The sequence below is a fragment of the Gopherus flavomarginatus genome, chromosome 3 (assembly GCF_025201925.1).
Source record: "Gopherus flavomarginatus isolate rGopFla2 chromosome 3, rGopFla2.mat.asm, whole genome shotgun sequence".
In the NCBI taxonomy this organism is placed as follows: Eukaryota; Metazoa; Chordata; order Testudines; family Testudinidae; genus Gopherus; species Gopherus flavomarginatus.
In genome coordinates, this window is record NC_066619.1 from 32710563 (window position 1) to 32727957 (window position 17395).

Below are 17395 nucleotides of genomic sequence, written 5' to 3' on the forward strand. Positions count from 1 at the left end.
CCAGGTCCTCTCCCCTATGTCACGAGGCGATGCGGCTCTGGGAATTTTGTATAGCCCATGCCATTCACCTTTCGGCCTCCTATCTCTCGGGAGTACGAAACACTCTAGCGGATCGACTGAGCAGGTCCTTCTGCTCACACGAGTGGTTCCTCCGCCCGGACGTCGCCCTCTCACTCTTCCAGAGGTGGGGTCGTCCCCGGATGGACCTCTTTGCGTCCAGGGAGAACAGGAAATGTCAGACATTCTGCTCCTTTCAGGGTCGGGAGCCCGTGTCAATAGCGGATGCGTTCCTTATCCCATGGGCGACCCATCTGTTTTACACGTTCCCTCCCTTTCCGCTGGTACATAGGGTCCTCCTCAAGGTGCGCAGGGACAGAACTCGCATGATTCTGATAGCTCCAGCGTGGGCCAGGCAACATTGGTACCCCATGTTGCTGGACCTCTCAGTAGCCAAACCAGTTGCCCTGCCCCTTCATTTGGACCTGATCACCCAGGACCACGGCAGGCTCTGTCACCTGGACCTTCGGTCTCTGCACCTTACGGCATGGCTCCTGCGTGGTTGACCGGCTCTGAGTTATGCTGCTCTACCCCTGTTCGGGAGGTTCTCCTGGGCAGTAGGAAGCCTTCCATCAGGGCTACTTACTCAGCTAAGTGGAAGCGTTTCTCCTGTTGGTGTTCGGAGAAGGGTTTTCTCCCTATGGAGGTTCCCATCGCCACTATTCTGGACTACATCTGGTCCCTCAAGGCCCAGGGTCTGGCGATATCGTCCCTTCGTGTTCACCTAGTGGCTATCTCCACGTTTCATCCCGGGGGGGACGGCCGTTCCGTCTTCTCCCACCCTATGGTGGCGAGATTCCTGAAGGGGCTGGAACATCTCTATCCACAGATCCACCCTCCTGCCCCTTCATGGGATCTCAACCTGATTCTGACTTGGCTCATGGGCCCTCCATTTGAGCCGTTAGTGACTTGCTCCCTGCTCTACCTCTCCTGGAAGACCGCCTTCCTAGTGGCCATCACCTCAGCTAGGTGGGTGTCGGAACTCTGGGCCCTCACAGTAGATCCGTATACGGTCTTCCATAAAGACAAGGTGCAGCTGAGGCCACACCCTGCCTTTCTACCCAAGGTGGTCTCAGCTTTTCACATTAACCAGGATATCTGCCTCCCCGTCTTTTTCCCAAAGCCCCATTCGTCCCGCAGGGAGCAACAACTCCACTCGCTAGATGTCCGTCGGGCGCTAGCGTTTTATGTGGACAGGACCAAACCGTTCCGCAAGTCCCCCCAGCTCTTCATGGCGGTAGCGGACCGGGTCAAGGGACTACCGATTTCCTCGCAGAGGATATCTTCCTGGGTTACCTCCTGTATCAGGACCTGTTATGACCTGGCCCACGTTCCTGCGGGCTGTATGACTGCACACTCTACCAGGGCACAGGCATCATCGCTGGCTTTCCTTGCCCGCGTGCTGATCCAAGACATTTGTAGGGCGGCAACTTGGTAATCGGTCCACACATTCACTTCCCATTACGCCCTGGTCCAGCAGTCCAGAGATGATGCGGCCTTTGGCTCTGCAGTGCTCCATGCCGCGACTTCTCACTCCGACCCCACCGCCTAGGTAAGACTTGGATTCACCTACCTGGAATGGATATGAGCAATCACTCGAAGAAGAAAAGACGGTTACTCACCTTTGTAACTGTTGTTCTTCGAGATGTGTTGCTCATATCCATTCCACACCCGCCCTCCTTCCCCACTGTCGGAGTAGCCGGCAAGAAGGAACTGAGGAGCGGGTGGGCCGGCAGGGGTATATATCAAGTGCCATAGTGGCGCCACTCTAGGGGGCGACCTGCCGGCCCACTGGAGTTGCTAGGGTAAAAAAGTTTCCGGCAAACGTGCACGTGCGGCGCGCACACCTACCTGGAATGGATATGAGCAACACATCTCGAAGAACAACAGTTACAAAGGTGAGTAACTGTCTTTTCCTTCTCTCCACTCCTTGTAATTGTAGAAACTAAAATATATACTATATCTGACTTCCAAAATACAGAGTAAAAATGTCTGTTCTAAATAATGGAAAGAATCCTGTGGCACCTTATAGACTAACAGACGTTTTGGAGCATGAGCTTTCCTGGGTGAATACCCACTTCGTCAGATGCATGCTCATGCTCCAAAACGTCTGTTAGTCTATAAGGTGCCACAGGATTCTTTGCTGCTTTTACAGATCCAGACTAACACAGCTACCCCTCTGATACTTGTTCTAAATAATGTTATCCTTTCAAAAGCAATGAATAGGTAATTAATTAGATACTTTGGCCCAAAGTGGTCCCTTTTGTAATTCTGTGGACTTCAGTGAAGTTACACTATGGATCCTTTTAGCACTCCAATTTTTTTTACCGTAGGCACTCAGTGTAGTCTTATTGTTGTATTTGAGGTTGTAAATCTGTCCTTAACTCATTTTATTGAGTTTTATTGAGTTTATCATGTATGGACTAGATGACCTAATAGGTCTTTTTTCATCTTTAACATTTATTCTTTGATGAGGTGTATCTAAGGTTGTGAATGTGTCTTAAACAAAAAGAGCTTCATTGGAATTCTGTAACTCTAAATTTCTAGATATCAGAAAGTGTAGAAATGATTAGTAAGGTTAGAAAACCAGTCTTCACTCTCTTCTCTTAACCCTGCCCCTCCACTGTATATTGGCAGGAGACCTTCACAGCTGTTACAAGGAAGAAACTTAAGTTTTCTTTCTTCAATATATTTATTACAATAGTGTGTGCTTTTGTTGTGTAATGATGTTATCTACACCCACACTTCCATTTTCTGTCAGCCACAAGCCTGTATCACCAAAAATGCAAAGGGTTTGCTTGCCACCCATGTGTACAGGAAGAAGATGATAAAGATTGATCTCAGACTAGGTCAGAGGCATGGGATCTCTAACTAAAATTGATAGGCTAATTAGAACAGGGCAGTGGATCGTGCACAGTATTATGTATATGGCTCGTGTGTTGGGATACATGATCCACGCTACAGTGGTTTGGCTCTCCAGTCCTTAAGTAATTGGTAAGTTTGTAGCTCTTGAGCCAGTATGCAGAGATTTTTGAGGGAAATATGGATGTCTGTGGTCTGAAATTGAATGATAGAAGATAATGCTCAAGGGCAAGGAGACCAAGTTAAAGCTGGGTTGGAAGCTTAGATGAATATCTCACTTTGGAAAATGTCCCAGTAAAGTCCATTTGTTTGAAGGTATGCAGCAAATCTGATTAAATTATGTTACAAGAATTCTTAGGCCTAGTTCTCATGAGAGCTTCATCTGCTTTGTACCATTCCTGCTGTGCCATACAGCTGGAAACCTAGTTTAAAGGGCTTCATGAAGAAGAAACCTACAGGTGGGCTGGAGCAGGGTAGTGTGAATTTGATGGACTACATATGTGCATAAGTGTTTTCAGGATTGTGACACGTTAGTAACTTAACTGGTGTGGCTCTAGGACAAACCTATGATTTTGCAAACTATACTGTGATACATAAAACCTGCAATATTTAGACTCAGAATGAGATGTTAAGAGTTGATATATAGCTATAAACCCAAATGTATTTGTTTTTGCAGGTTTAAATCAGACACTTAACATTATGTGAGAACATTGCTGTGGTTTATTTTCCCTTGTATTTGTTTTTAATCCATGTGAAACTCTAATGACTTGAAATCTTAAAATACAAAGATGCAACAACAGTTAGCTACTTTTTCTTGTTGTTAAGCTGCTCTGCATCAGTAGACTGTTTTGCTAGTTAAGAGTTATTTTCACTGGTGTTGTCTATGCAGAGGAGTATTGTTTAAAGCAGGGGTGGCCAACCTGAGCCTAAGAATGAGCCAAAATTTACCGATGTGCATTGTCAAAGAGCCACAGTAATATGTCAGAAACCCCACATCAGCTTCCCCTCGCTGGCTCCCAGCACCTCCCGCCCACCGGCAGCCCCGCTGATCAGCATCTCCCCTCCCTCCCTGCACCTCCCAATCAGCTGTTTCATGGCATGCAGGAGGCTCTAGGGGGGAGGGGAGAGGAGCGAGGACGCGGCAGGTTCAGGGGAGGAGGCAGGAAGGGGTGAAGTGGGGGCAGGGCCTGTGGCAGAGCCAGGGGTTGAGCAGTGAGCGGCCCCCGGCACATTGGAAAGGTGGCGCCTGTAGCTCCAGCCCCAGAGTCAGTGCCTGTAGAAGGAGCCACATATTAACTTCTGAAGAGCTGCATATGGCTCTGGAACCACAGGTTGGCCACCCCAGGCTTTATTGTCATAGACCTGATCCTATGTAGCCAATGTACTCCCCACAGGAGTAACAGTACACCTGGGCATACCTCTTTGCAGGATTGAGGCCACAGTATGCAGGTGTGATTTTGGTACTGCATCACAGCAGTGGGTCGGGAATGAGCTGCTTCTAATCAAATTAGTATTTACCTGTCATGTTCTTCTTCCCATATAATTATCAAGTGAAAGAGATTGAATGTGTTTTCTAAGAGCCTGATCCAGCACTCATATTGATGGCAATGGTAGCCTGTGCATTGTCTTCAATAAATACTGAATTGAGCCAATGTTCTGAGATATCGATGTATTGTCAGATTTGTTATATTTGGAACCGTTTTCTTCAGTGGGCCATAATCTAATTTTATATATACACACACAGATATGGTATATGTGAAATTCAATTCTCTATGCATACTACATGAAAATGAAATAAAATCCATATCTTTGTACCCACAAACATTTCAGCCAACTTAAAAAAATACAGTAATGCCAAATCTCAGATGAGACTGTATATAAAGATAATCAATTCATCCTAAAATAATTACTGTTAAAAATCTTCGGTGATGAACATAGAGTGTATTACAAATGTGCACCAAAATCCAGTTTATGAACTCCCGTCAAATACAGATAAGGATTTTCAAGATTATCTCTGTAAATGGAGAACTAGTACAATATACACTTAAAACCATTTGCATGAAGCATACCCTGCATAAAATTATCACTAAACTAGGGCTGCAGCTATAAATGTGGACATTATTTTAAGCAATAAGAAGTTTACTTTAAATATCATAAGCAGTGAAACATGACATCTCGCTCTAACTTAATGTTGTCTGCAAAGTAACAAATGTTTGGTGATAATATTTCTATTGTAAAGGTTGTTCTGAGCTCGAAGGTCAAGGAATATATTTGCTTTAGGATGTCTTCTGCAAAGAAGCTGCTGTCTGTCACAGGAATAAGCTAAATCAGAGGTTCTCAGACTGGGGATTGGGACTCCTCAGGGGATTGCGAGGTTATTACATGGGGGGTTGTGAGCTGTCAGCATCTACCCCAAACCTGCTTTGCATCCAGCATTTATAATGGTGTTAAATATATAAAAAAGTGTTTCTAATATGTAAGGGGGGTTGCACTCAGAGGCTTGCTATGTGAAAGGGGTCACCAGTACAAAAGTTTGAGAACTACTGAGCTAAATGATGCTGAGATAGCATCCTCATTAAGCCCATGCCACCAGCTAAAACTTGTACCACTTTAACTCTGCTGTTATTGTCTAGGGGTGCAACCTTCCTAATGTCGATGGAATTATATTAGTATAAATTTGCTTATTCCTGTATGAGAAGGGAAATAAGCTATACTGGTATAAGTAGCCAGGCTATCAAATTCATGGTCAATTTCACAGTTTCAGATGTTGACATCTGAAATTTCATGGTGTCATTTGTGAGGGTCCTGACCCAAAAGGGGTTGTGGAGGGTCAGAAAGTTGTTGTAGGGGAATTGTGAGATTGCCACCCTCACATCTGCTCTGCCTTCAGAGCTGGGTTCTGAAGGCAGCGGCTGTGGAGCTCCTTCCTGTAGCTTGGGGCGGGGTTCCTGGGGCTGGGTCTTATCTGGCCCTGGCTGGGCTAGGGAGGGACAGGCCACTTCTTCCCCTGCATGCCTCTGTCAGGGGAGATCAGACCCATCTTCGAGTACCTTCCCCAGCTGCAGGAAGCTCCACTGCCTAAATGAAATAGTAATACTGTGTGTAGACTAGGTTTAAGTGAATTTCAATTGCCTCTCTCAGAGCACTGACAAAATAAAGTACAGAAACTTTTTTGCTCTCTAAAGTTTTAGTCCTGTGGGGTGTTAAACATTCACAATGTTCTTTGAAGTCAATGGCCATTGAGGTGCTCAAACTTAGCTCCCCAATTCTTGGTTCTATCATGGCCCAAACTGCCTTTGAAATCAGTTGGAGATTGGTTGAATAGTGACTGCCAGTCTGAAGCTCTTTAAGGGAGATTGTTCAAGTCAGAAATTGCTTTAAGGGTTCAATTAAAATATAGCAGGTGTACAATCGGTAGGAAGTAGCTTGCCATTAATGCATTAAAAATAATATAGCTTTTCATGCATAGAAATGAGAGAGGTTTTTTGGCACCAAAAACAAATTCAGTTTTTTAAACATGTTTCCGGAAGTTGAACGGTAACTAATTACAAGTGTAAGTATTATGCTACTTCCCTCCACAGGTTCAAATGGACAGTTTGGTATTCCCTAACTACGGGCTCAATTGTGCATGATAGACAGAGCCTGAGTAAAGGCCAATGTGGAGGCGAACTGCCCCAGTGGGAGCTACATATGGCACAGTGCGTCTGAGTGCTGCAGCATACATGGAGAGCACCACATTATTATGCCCTTCCAGAGGGGCAGCAAAAATTCCCCTGCGTGCTCAGAAAATGTTTAATTTTAAAGGGGGGAAACCACTATTTGCAGTGAATTTAATTAAATTTAATTACGTTTTTGGTTTTCTTTCAACATCAGAAGTAAGAAATCTATAGGAAACAGACAGATTTCCTCCTGAATTTTAGGCCTTAAACTAGATTGGCAGTGTTTCTAATAAAAATGCAGATTTTATTTTTTACTCCAAATAAACATCCCTTACTTTTTTAAGCATTTATTTATTTTTAACCTTGTGAACACATCTGCCTTTTTAAATTGCTTCTTCTGTGTGAGATATCATCATTTAATTTTAGTCTGGTGGTTAGATTTTCTCCTTATACTCTCTCAGATGGAGGAAACTTCAAAATTTTGTGCAGATTTTATTTACGAGTTCCCCTTCCCCACTCCAGGCTGTTACTAGGAGCACAACACCTTTTTCTTTTCTTTTCTTTTCTTTTCTTTTCTTTTCTGCTTCCTAATCTTGATTTCTTTTTTCATAACTTCAAGGTTTCCAATCATCTCTACCTCTTTTTCCCTTTTTCATGGTTTATGCACACACATCTATCTTCTGTCCTCTGTCCCACTCTCCACTGGGACTAAATCATAGATGCAAGACACCCTTGACTTCAACTGGCTTTGGATCAGGACCTAAACTTGGTTGTAGTTGTTTGCAGAATCTGGCCTGAGGATATTTTTAATCCAAGGGCCTGATCCTGAAAGTCCTATGAATATAGAATCACCTCTTGATTCCACTGGGAGTTCTATCTATGGAGAATCAGCACTATATTTTTTTCTCATCAGTTTTACACTGATGTGACCATGGCTATTACACTGTGCACACACCAGAATGTATTATTTAGATATGCAGGTAGACATATATTATATATATATGAGTTCTGAAAAGAAAAGTACATGAATTATGCAGTGGAAAGCTTTCAGCATGCTACAAAAATTAATTTTCTTTGTGTAAAATAAGGATGCACATTAACCTTCTTAAAAAAATTAAGTCCATGGGTCTGATTCAGCACTTAGCTGCCAGTGGGCAGACTTCTACACCAGTGGTGGGCAACCTGCGGCCCATCAGGGTAATCCGCTGGTGAGCCGCCAGACTGTTCGTTTACTTTTGCGCCGTTCCCAGCCAATGGCAGCTGCAGGAAGCGACAGGGCCACAGGGACGTGCTGGCCGCCGCTTCCCACAGCTCTCATTGGTCAAGAACGGCGAACTGCAGCCACTGGGAGCTCCGGGCAGCCGTGCAGAGGTAAACAAAGGGTCTAGCAGCCTGCCAGTTGATTACCCTGATGGTCTGCAGGTTGCCTACCATTATTCTACACCTATACAATCCCACTGAAGTCAGTGTTATGCCCACATGGAACTAATTGTAGGATTGGGACATATGTATACATTTAAACAAATAAAACATAGTAGGCTCAATGGAGGCAGTGAAATATTACTGTAAAGAGAACACTTTATAATGCAATGATGATCTTTTTAAGACAGTTTAATTTAGACCTGAGCTGGTTTAGCAGAAGTAAACCTTTGAAATGGGGCATTACATTTTTGAGCTAAGCACTTCAAAAGCTGTCAAAGTAGCTGTTGCCTCCTTAGAAGCTATCAGAAATCTATAAATAAACAGATAATTCAGAAGTAGAGAAAATTCTTATGCTGTTATTGTTATTAACACCCTTGTTTCTTTCTTTTTTTGTTTCTTTCAGCATATCTTATTCAGTACATGTCTCCGAGGATTATCCAGGTATAGTGCAGCATTCTTGTGCTTGAAGCAAATATCATTGTTAGAGCAATATTCAGAGGTTCAGATGAAGATATTTGAAAAAGCATTAATGTGTTCTAGGAGCTTCTTTTTGCTAATCATTTCCTGTTAGTTAGATTGTTTTCACAGTCATTTCTCCTTTTCAGCCTTCATTTGTCAGCCAGGTCAGGGTGAGAAAACTTGATTCACGAGTTTAGCAAGAAGGGGGTTGTGACGCTTACCGTGTCTAAAGCTGTCAGTGATGATAATCTAAAAACAACCTAATTCCTATTTGGTATGAAATATATAGCTTGATCCAGTAAAGTGCTGAACATTCTGGCTCTGATCCAACAAAGCACTCAAACATGTGCTTGAAGTCAAGGGACTACTTGTGTTCTTAATCTTAAGCATGTGCTTAGGTACTTTGTTGCATCAGAGCTGCACAGGAGGGCCATCCTACCTAGAGCTCATTGCAAGATCAGGGCCAAAGGAAGTTAACCTTCCTTTCTCCTACCCTTACATGTTTTGCATATTTAGGCACTTCAGCACACATAGGAGACCCACAGATATGAAGTAGTTCCTTTATGTCACAGATGGAAGCATACTGGTGGGGCATCCTGGGAGTTGCTTGGATGGTGTCATTGGGGTGTGGATCGGGCCCTTATTATGTACCCATTATCCTAAGAACTGTTTCTTTTTTATAGATAACACATATGTTTCCAGTTCAGATAATGATGAAGATGTGTTAGTTACAACAGAGTCAATCCCAGTAATTTTCCATAGAATCGCAACAGGTAATATTGGGTCACAAATGATTTTTCAAGTTAAAGTTTTGGGGGGGACTGCAGGATACTGCCAATACATACAAGATGATATCCCAATACGTATTACTGTGCGTCTTGTAGTTTTCTCACAAGCTCATTGTTGGGTACGGTCATACCTTTTGGAATAGAAGCAACTAAATTATATCTTTTGGGGAGTGTATAGGCAATATGTGTTTTCACTCATAGCATGGCTTACAATCATGCTAAAGCAATTCTATTTGAATGCAATGGGACACACTTGCCGATCATTAAGGCTGCCCAACGCTTCCCTTTGTAAGACCTCATTTTCATTTGCTTATCACTTTGCTAAACTTTAACCATTGGGATGAACATTTCTGTCAGGTATCTACCTCAGGCTGATTTTTTTAAAAATGTTCAGCAGAAATGGTTTAGCCATTTTTGAGAACAAAGCTAGGGAAGAACACATTGTTTTGACCATTTTAAATAATTCCAGCACCTTTATCTTTGAAAAGCTCTATCAACCTCATGCTTTGGAACAGAGAGTTGAAATTTGCCTGGGTAGTGTCAGAGATGTGCCTTTTGCCAGCCCCATGAAAATCTGCCCACATTTGGCTAAGTTATAAGCTTTTAAAAATCACAGTTCACATATGCTCAGCTGCTAAATTCCCCAAAGATTCTGTCCACAATGAGCATGTTGCAGCAAGAGGCTGACTTTTCCTGCAATTGCAGCGCTGAGCTGCTGCAAGCTGTGCTGGGTTTGGGTCTAGACATGTGAACTGAGAGTAGGAAAATTCTCCTGTGCTCTTAGTGACTCTCCTGCAGGACCCAGGCAGTGTGGAGAAGGAAGCTGTCAAATTGGACCCTAGGGAGGACAAGAGCTGGAGTGGCAGGTTCAGTAGATTGGGAGCCTGTGACTGGAAGCTGCCAGGAGGAGAGAAGAAAACAAGGAGTGGGAGTTGGGGTGGGATGAGAGGCAAGGGTGGAGGCTGAGACTGGCCCCTGGGGAACAACCTGGGATTGGCTGGGAAAGGGAACTGCGACTGGCTGGTCAAAGAGGGTGGGACTGGATGCCTGGGAAGGAAACAGGGGCTGGGGATGGGGGACTGGGAGCCAGTGGGTACAAAGGAGACTGCACAGGCAACCTTCGTTCTGTTGTTTCCTAACTTTTGAGTACTTGACTTTGCAACCTTAATACTGTTATATTAACATAGTTTTTTGTGCTTAACATAGAATTAGCCTGAAAAATATATTTTCGGTGCAGGAATGGAAAACTGGTACAAAGTTGCTAGAAAGAAAACATTTTAGGCCCTTAATCTGATCTCACTTAAACTGATGTAAATCCGTGGAGTTACAGAGAAGCAAAACAGCCATGAGATCCTAATCAGACCCTTAAGATACATTTCTTTCTTCAAAGATACACATATTATAATATTTTTAAATCAAGTGTGAAATTTTATATTAAACATCAAAACAAAGCCTTTGTCTCTATAAAGAAAATGAAATGACTTTATTTTGCCAATTTCTTTTATTCTTATGTAAAATCCAATTAAAATCAATATCTCAATTGCCATCTTGTAGCATTCCAGCAAAGAAGAAATTTAAATTGGCACCCAATAATGGCGACATGTACAGTACAGACACTGCATACCCAGCTAGCACAGCTATAAATAGCAGTGTAGACAGTGAGGCATGGCTTGGGCAAGTACAGTAGAGTGCCCTACACACCTGAACCTCCAGGGTATATACTCTACATGGCTCTCTACACTCCCAAGCAGTGCCTCCCAGGGCATTTACCTGGCTATTATAATGTCCTGCTGCCTGCCCTCTGCTGGAGCCTTTCCCTGTTGTCTACATGTTGGCCAGAGCCTTTCACTGTGGCATACAACCACACACAGTGCAGTGCAGTAAGTGTGGCCACAGCCTGCCATTCACTGCAGCGAGTAGCTACATATGCAGGTCCTGTACTCTACACACCTCCGTAATTGTGGACATAGCTTAAGTCTAGTTTACAAGTAAATAAAAGCAATGGGGAAAAACCTATTTATGCAGCATTTTGTATTGTAGAATCATGGATTCCTGAGGCATCTTGGCTTCTTATATTTATATTGCTAGATTGTAAGCTCTGTGGAGCAGGGACTGTCTTTTTGTTCTGTGTTTGTACAACACTTAGTACAGTGGAATCCTTGTCCATGACTGAGGCATCTAGGTGTTACAATAATGCAAATACTACTGCCGCTACACTTATTTCAGTTCGTTTTTTTTAATTACATAAATAAAATGATTTTAGATTTGTCATGGCTATTAACTATTTTCCTTTTTAATGATTTTTTTTTAGAATTAAGAAAAACCAGTGATGTTAACTGTTGCGTATCTATAAAATCAAAATTACAGAGGGAAAATGGAGAGGTATGGTATTGCTTTATTAATGTAGTCCTTATATATTTTTTCATTGGAAGATAGAGTAACAAACTACAGAACATAACTTAATATTTCTTTTGCATTTAATTTGTTAAAACAAACACCGGGATGGAATTCTGGCCCCACTGAAGTCAATGAGGCTTTTGCCATTGATATCAAAGAGGTCAGGATTTCACTCCAGGTGTACACAAACAATCAATAGTTTTGCAAGGAGGCTGTTAAAAGATATGCAAAGTGTTATCAGTCTAGGATGATTGAACCTTCCCCATAACGCTTTCTGCCTTGGAAGTACAACTATGTCAGAGAAGCTGATCACAAAGCAGTTATCTCCTAACCTGATCTTATGCACAGGATCAGATATTTCAAACATTCACTTCCTAGCTTAGTGCTTACTAATGTGAGCATGACAGTCCCATTGAAGTCAATGGACCTGTTCATGACAGAGTGAACAATAGAGTATCAGGCCCCATGGTTCCAGTGTGTAATTTATATTTGGTTTCATAACTAGGTCTAATCAAGGAAGTAACATAGTTAAGAAACAGCATTCAGATGAAGTCTTTGGTGAAAATTGGCACACAGATACTCAGTCTGATACACCCTTATTACCAAGCATATTATCACATTACTGCCACTGTAATCAAAGGGCTTAAGCACTTTATGGCCCTGATTCAGGAAAGTGCTTAAGCACATGCTTAACGTTAAATGATTTCTCGAATAAGAATAAGTTCCTGAATTGTAGTCTATATTTGATTGTAATGGTTTGCTGGTTTCATCACATGTTTTATACTGAGATAGAGGACAACCTTGTGGCAGCGAGGTTTCCTGATATGGTTGTGTTTGTAGCATATAGGCCCTGATTTTGATACAAGAAGTTGCAGTGGAAATTTTTGACTTGCCCTATCACAGAATTTTATTCAATGATCTTTAAAGCTTAGAGAACCAAAATAGTCACAAATTACAAAATATTATGGAGTACATTCCTGATGAAGAAATATTTTTATTTTAAAAAATTTTAGAGGAAGTTAGATTTATTTTCACAATTAAAAGATTTAGTTTTCATGGCAAAGAAATAGAACTTTTTATAAATTTTAAATTGAATTAGGATCCAAGTAAGATATTTTTAAGAAACCCTGTTAATGAAAATCTTTAACACCAACAATCTCTGTGAGCTAAACAATCAAAGTCTTTACTTCATTGCGTGATTATATCATACATACTGGGTTTATCACTATTCTAGTATGAGGAGTTTCATTTCTCTTTTTTTCTGTTGTTGGTGTGTTTATTTTGTTTATATTTGCAGCATGCTTCCCAGGGATCTAAGGTTATTATTTGGCAGTGGAGACTGAATACATTCTTTTGTTTTTCTTCAGTAAAATACCAGCAAAAAAAGTCAAAATTGCTATGAAATTGGCTGAAAATACAATTTTCACTCAATATACACATGCATACACATACAGTGTGAATTTACAGGCAGAGGTAAGGAGATAAGATTAGAATATGCGGCCGTGGAAATTGGTGGCAAAAGTATATCTCACTTTTCTGAATCTATAAGATTAAAAGGAAAATTCTGTTCAATTCACACAGTTGATTTCTGGGTTATTATGGAAGTTTTGTGCCTCCTATGAATGCAAAATGTGCAATAGATAAACTGTGGGTCAAATAGGAGAATTTTATCTTTATGATTTTATCAAGTATTCAATTTATGTGAGCTCCTGTTAACATAAGAGCTGTGAATGACAAATGGATTGTGGAAAAACAAGAAATAATGTCCTTAAACAGTTGAATGACGTTAAGCAAGGACTAAAGTGTGACTTTCTGACTTATGTTGATAAAGTAGTACCATTTTCTATGAGTCGTCCCTATTGTGAGTGTAAATTAATAAGTTAATTCTTTTAAAGGGATTTGAAGGTGAATGTTTTATGTAAAATCTAAGTGTTATTTATGTTGTTGACAAATTAATATAGACTATTATAGTTGATTTGCCAGAATACATTAGGTTAATGCCCTATAGGTAGGATCCTACCAAATTCATGGTCCATTTTGGTCAATTTCATGGTCATAGGATTTTAAAAATTGTAAATTTAATAATTTCAGCTATTTAAATCTGAAATTTCACAGGTAAAATTCATGGGTAATTGTAATTGTAAGGGTCCTGACCTAAGATCCCTCTAACCTGCACAGGCGTGCAGCTGCCTGTTAAGCCCCGCACAGGGGCACAGGGCTGTGGCGGGGAGAGGCGCCCCTTCTGGCTGCCCCCAGCACGGATCTGCAGCAGCGGGGAGAGGCACCCCTCCTTGCCAGCCAAAGCACGGACCTACAGTGGCAGGGAGAGATGCCCTTCCCCGCCGACCAAAGCCTGGTGGGAAGAGGTGCCCCTCTCTGCTGGCCAAAGCACGGACCTGCAGTGGCAGGGAGAGGTGCCCCTCCCCACCTGCCCCACCACAGACCTGCCCCATCGGATGTGCCACAGCCAGGGAAGAGGAGCCCCTCTCTTGGCCCAGCCCAGCCCCACGGGTGCTGCCTTGTCTGGGGAGAGGCGCCTCTCCCCTGGCCACAAGCTGCCACAGCAAGAGAAGGCTGGGGGGGAGTCTTCTTTCTCCCCACTGCAGCCCCGGGGCAGCCTGCACCCCATACCCCTCATCTGCGGCCCCACGTTGGAGTGTGCACCCCCCTGCACCCCAACCCTCTGTCCAGCCCTTAGCCCCCTTCTGCACCCTGAACCCCGCATCCCCAGCCCCACTCCAGATCCCGCACCCCCAGACCCCAACCCTCTGCCCTTGCCCTGAGCCCCCTCCCACACTCTGAACCCCTTGGCGCCACCACACATCACTTCCATAATGGTGCACATAACAAAATTCATTCCACACGTGGATGTAAAAAATTAGAGGGAACACTGGTCCTGACCCAAAAAGTAATTGTGTATGTGGGGGTGGTTGCAAGGTTATTGTAGAGGGGATTGTGGTACTGCTTCCCTTGCTTCTGAATGGCTGCTGGTGGTGGCGCTGCTGACTTCGGAGCTGGGCAGCTGACAAGTGGCGGCTGCTGGCCAGAAGCCCAGTTCTGAAGGCAGAGCCACCTCCAGCATCAGCGCAGACGTAAGGATGTCATGGTATGGTATTGCCACCCTTACTTCTGCACTGCTGACTGCAGAGCTGGGCACTGCTTTCAGAGCTGGATGCCTGGGCAACAGCCGCCCAGCTCTGAAGGCAGCGCAGAAGTAAGGGTGGCAATACTGCAATCCCCTAAAATAACCTTGTGACCCCCCCTGCAACTGTCTTTTGGGTCAGGGCCCCCAATTTGAGAAACACTGGTCTCCCCCATTAAATCTGCATTGTATAGGGTAAAAGCACCCAAAAGACCAAATTTCACCGGGGGTGGGAGGACCAGATTTCACAGTCTGTGATGCATTTTTCATGGCCAGGAATTTGGTTAGGCCCTACCTATAGGGACACAGTTTAATTTTGCCATTCATTGGTTGAATCAGGCCCACAATCCTCTTGCTTAGAAGTTACTAATGAAAACTCTAAATAAAGTGTGTGAAGTGTTTATTTGTAACATACATAATTACAAAAAGAAGAAAAGCAAATGTCATTCTCCTGTTTCATTTGCTAACCTTTATTTATTTTTTTAAATAAGGACTCCAGGCACAATAGTGCAGTTGAAGAAGATTCTGAAGGAGATAATGATTCTGAAGAGTTTTATTATGGGGGACAGGTAAGGGAGAATATTTTCCTAATAATTTGCAAACAATGTCCTTTGAAGGCTTCTGAGATAATTTATTTTGAGTTTTATATTGATCTTCATATTTGTGCAGTTGTAAGGACAAGAAAACTGATTGTAACTTGGATGTTTTTGAAAATGAGATCTATTTTATAGCTTCCGGGAAATACTGTTCACTCTAGAAAGCATATATCCTATTTACATCAATGGAAGCAAAATAGGGTTGTAAACTGTTATGCGTTGGGGTTGACATCTGGTAAAAATAATAGCACTGCATTTTAACGGTAAAAGTGGTAGCTACAAAACTCTTGTGATCTATACTATAGTAAATTTTCTCCTTTCTGAGCTCTGTAGTCTAATTCACCTAGAGAGATGCTGATTTAAAAAAATAATAATTATATCTCTGTGTCTTTCCCTCTTGTTCCCTCAGCAGAATTATTTATTACCGTATCCTAGTCCCTACTGGAAATTAAAATGTTCCCTTTGTACTTATTTCTTTTGAGAGGTCAATGTAGTGTTTGACTAGGGCACTCTCTTTACTCTTGACGTCCAGAAATCATCAACTAAGGGGCCAATACATTCAAACAGTGTTCATGTAGGTGGTTTTTGTTATATAGGCATGCGGCCACCAGGAAACAGACTGAGAACACCATTCCATAAGCTACCAATTAGCTGTTAAATAGTAACAGGTTTTGGTCAATATTTGTCTAGATTGTGTTTGAACTGGTAACATTACATTCTATTTAGGTAGCACCCTTGCTCCATGGAAAGACAGCACAGAGAGATGGGAATAAAATACAGTAATCACCAAAAGCAAAAAAATCAACAGCTGTGATTGTTCTGAATGAGTACAAAATATTGGGTAAGCAAAAAGAGGAAGAGAGAAGACGAGATCGTTAGAAGTGCCTTAATGAGAGGAAAAGAGACAGGTTATGAGATGGGATGTAAAATGAGAGAGTCAGGCATAGTCTACACTACTGCAGTAAATTGATCTAAGCTACATTACTTCAAGTACATGAATAATGTAACCGAAGTAGACATAGCTAGATCCACTTACCATCGTGTCTACACTGCACTGTGTCAACTGGAGCTGCTCTCCCACCAACTTACCTTACACTTCTTGGGGAGGTGGAGTACAGGAATCAATGAGAGAGTGCTCTCCCATCGATTAGGCATGTCTTCACCAGCCCACTAAATCGATGCCACCACATCGATTGATTGCAGCAGTGCCAATTTAGCTCCATAGTGAAGACATGCCCACAGAAAGAGAAAGTGAGTTCTAAAGAGTTTTGTATAAGAAAAAGAAGGCATGAAGAATTAATGCAATAGAAGAATTGTGAGATAGAATCATAGACTATTAGGGTTGGAAGGGACCTCAGGAGGTCATCTAGTCCAACCCCCTGCTCCAAGCAGGACTAATCCCCAGATTTTTACCCCAGTTCCCTTAATGGCCCCCTCAGGGATTGAACTCACAACCCTGGGTTTAGTAGGCCAATGCTCAAACCCCTGAGCTATCCCTCCCCCCAATGATGAATGAAGAGAGCTAATAGGAAGACAAGTAATAGAGAAGCCACATAAGGATGTGCTATGTTAACTTTGATGGAATAAATGGGCCAAAGTTGTTAACATAACCACTCGCTGACTGACATTAAACGGGTTTAAACAAGGAGTTTGGTATACAGAGACCTCAGCCTGCTTAGTACAGTGGCAAAGATACCATTAAAAAAGCCTTTTAACCTTTTATTAAAGATACAGAGAAGAAGAGAAAACAGTTAAAGCATTTTAAATGTTAAGTACTAAGTAAAGCTTTCATTTTGATGACATTTCTTGTTTCCTTTCCCTTTATCTGGACAGAGTTTTAAAAGGAAAAAAATAAAAACCTTGTTAGATTGTCTACTAGATGGTATCAGAGAAGGTAATGCCATTCTTTTGGATAAAAGAGAAGAAATTAGTTGAGATGAGCTTGAGCAACTGTTGCTGCTGCTCTTGTTAAAATCCTGCCCTATTTCATTCCAAGTGGTGTTTTGGATTCTA

The 17395-nt window shown here is 42.4% G+C and overlaps 1 protein-coding gene across 1 annotated transcript in view; it reads left to right on the top strand.

Moving 5' to 3' along the window:
* Positions 1-17395, top strand: part of PARP8 (poly(ADP-ribose) polymerase family member 8) — a 190795-nt gene that overhangs the window by 90816 nt on the left and 82584 nt on the right. The window contains exons 3-6 of the mRNA XM_050946920.1: positions 8404-8441; positions 9143-9232; positions 11559-11629; positions 15278-15355. Of these exons, the coding sequence (XP_050802877.1) occupies positions 8404-8441; positions 9143-9232; positions 11559-11629; positions 15278-15355 (277 nt within the window). The remainder of the gene's footprint in view (positions 1-8403; positions 8442-9142; positions 9233-11558; positions 11630-15277; positions 15356-17395) is intronic.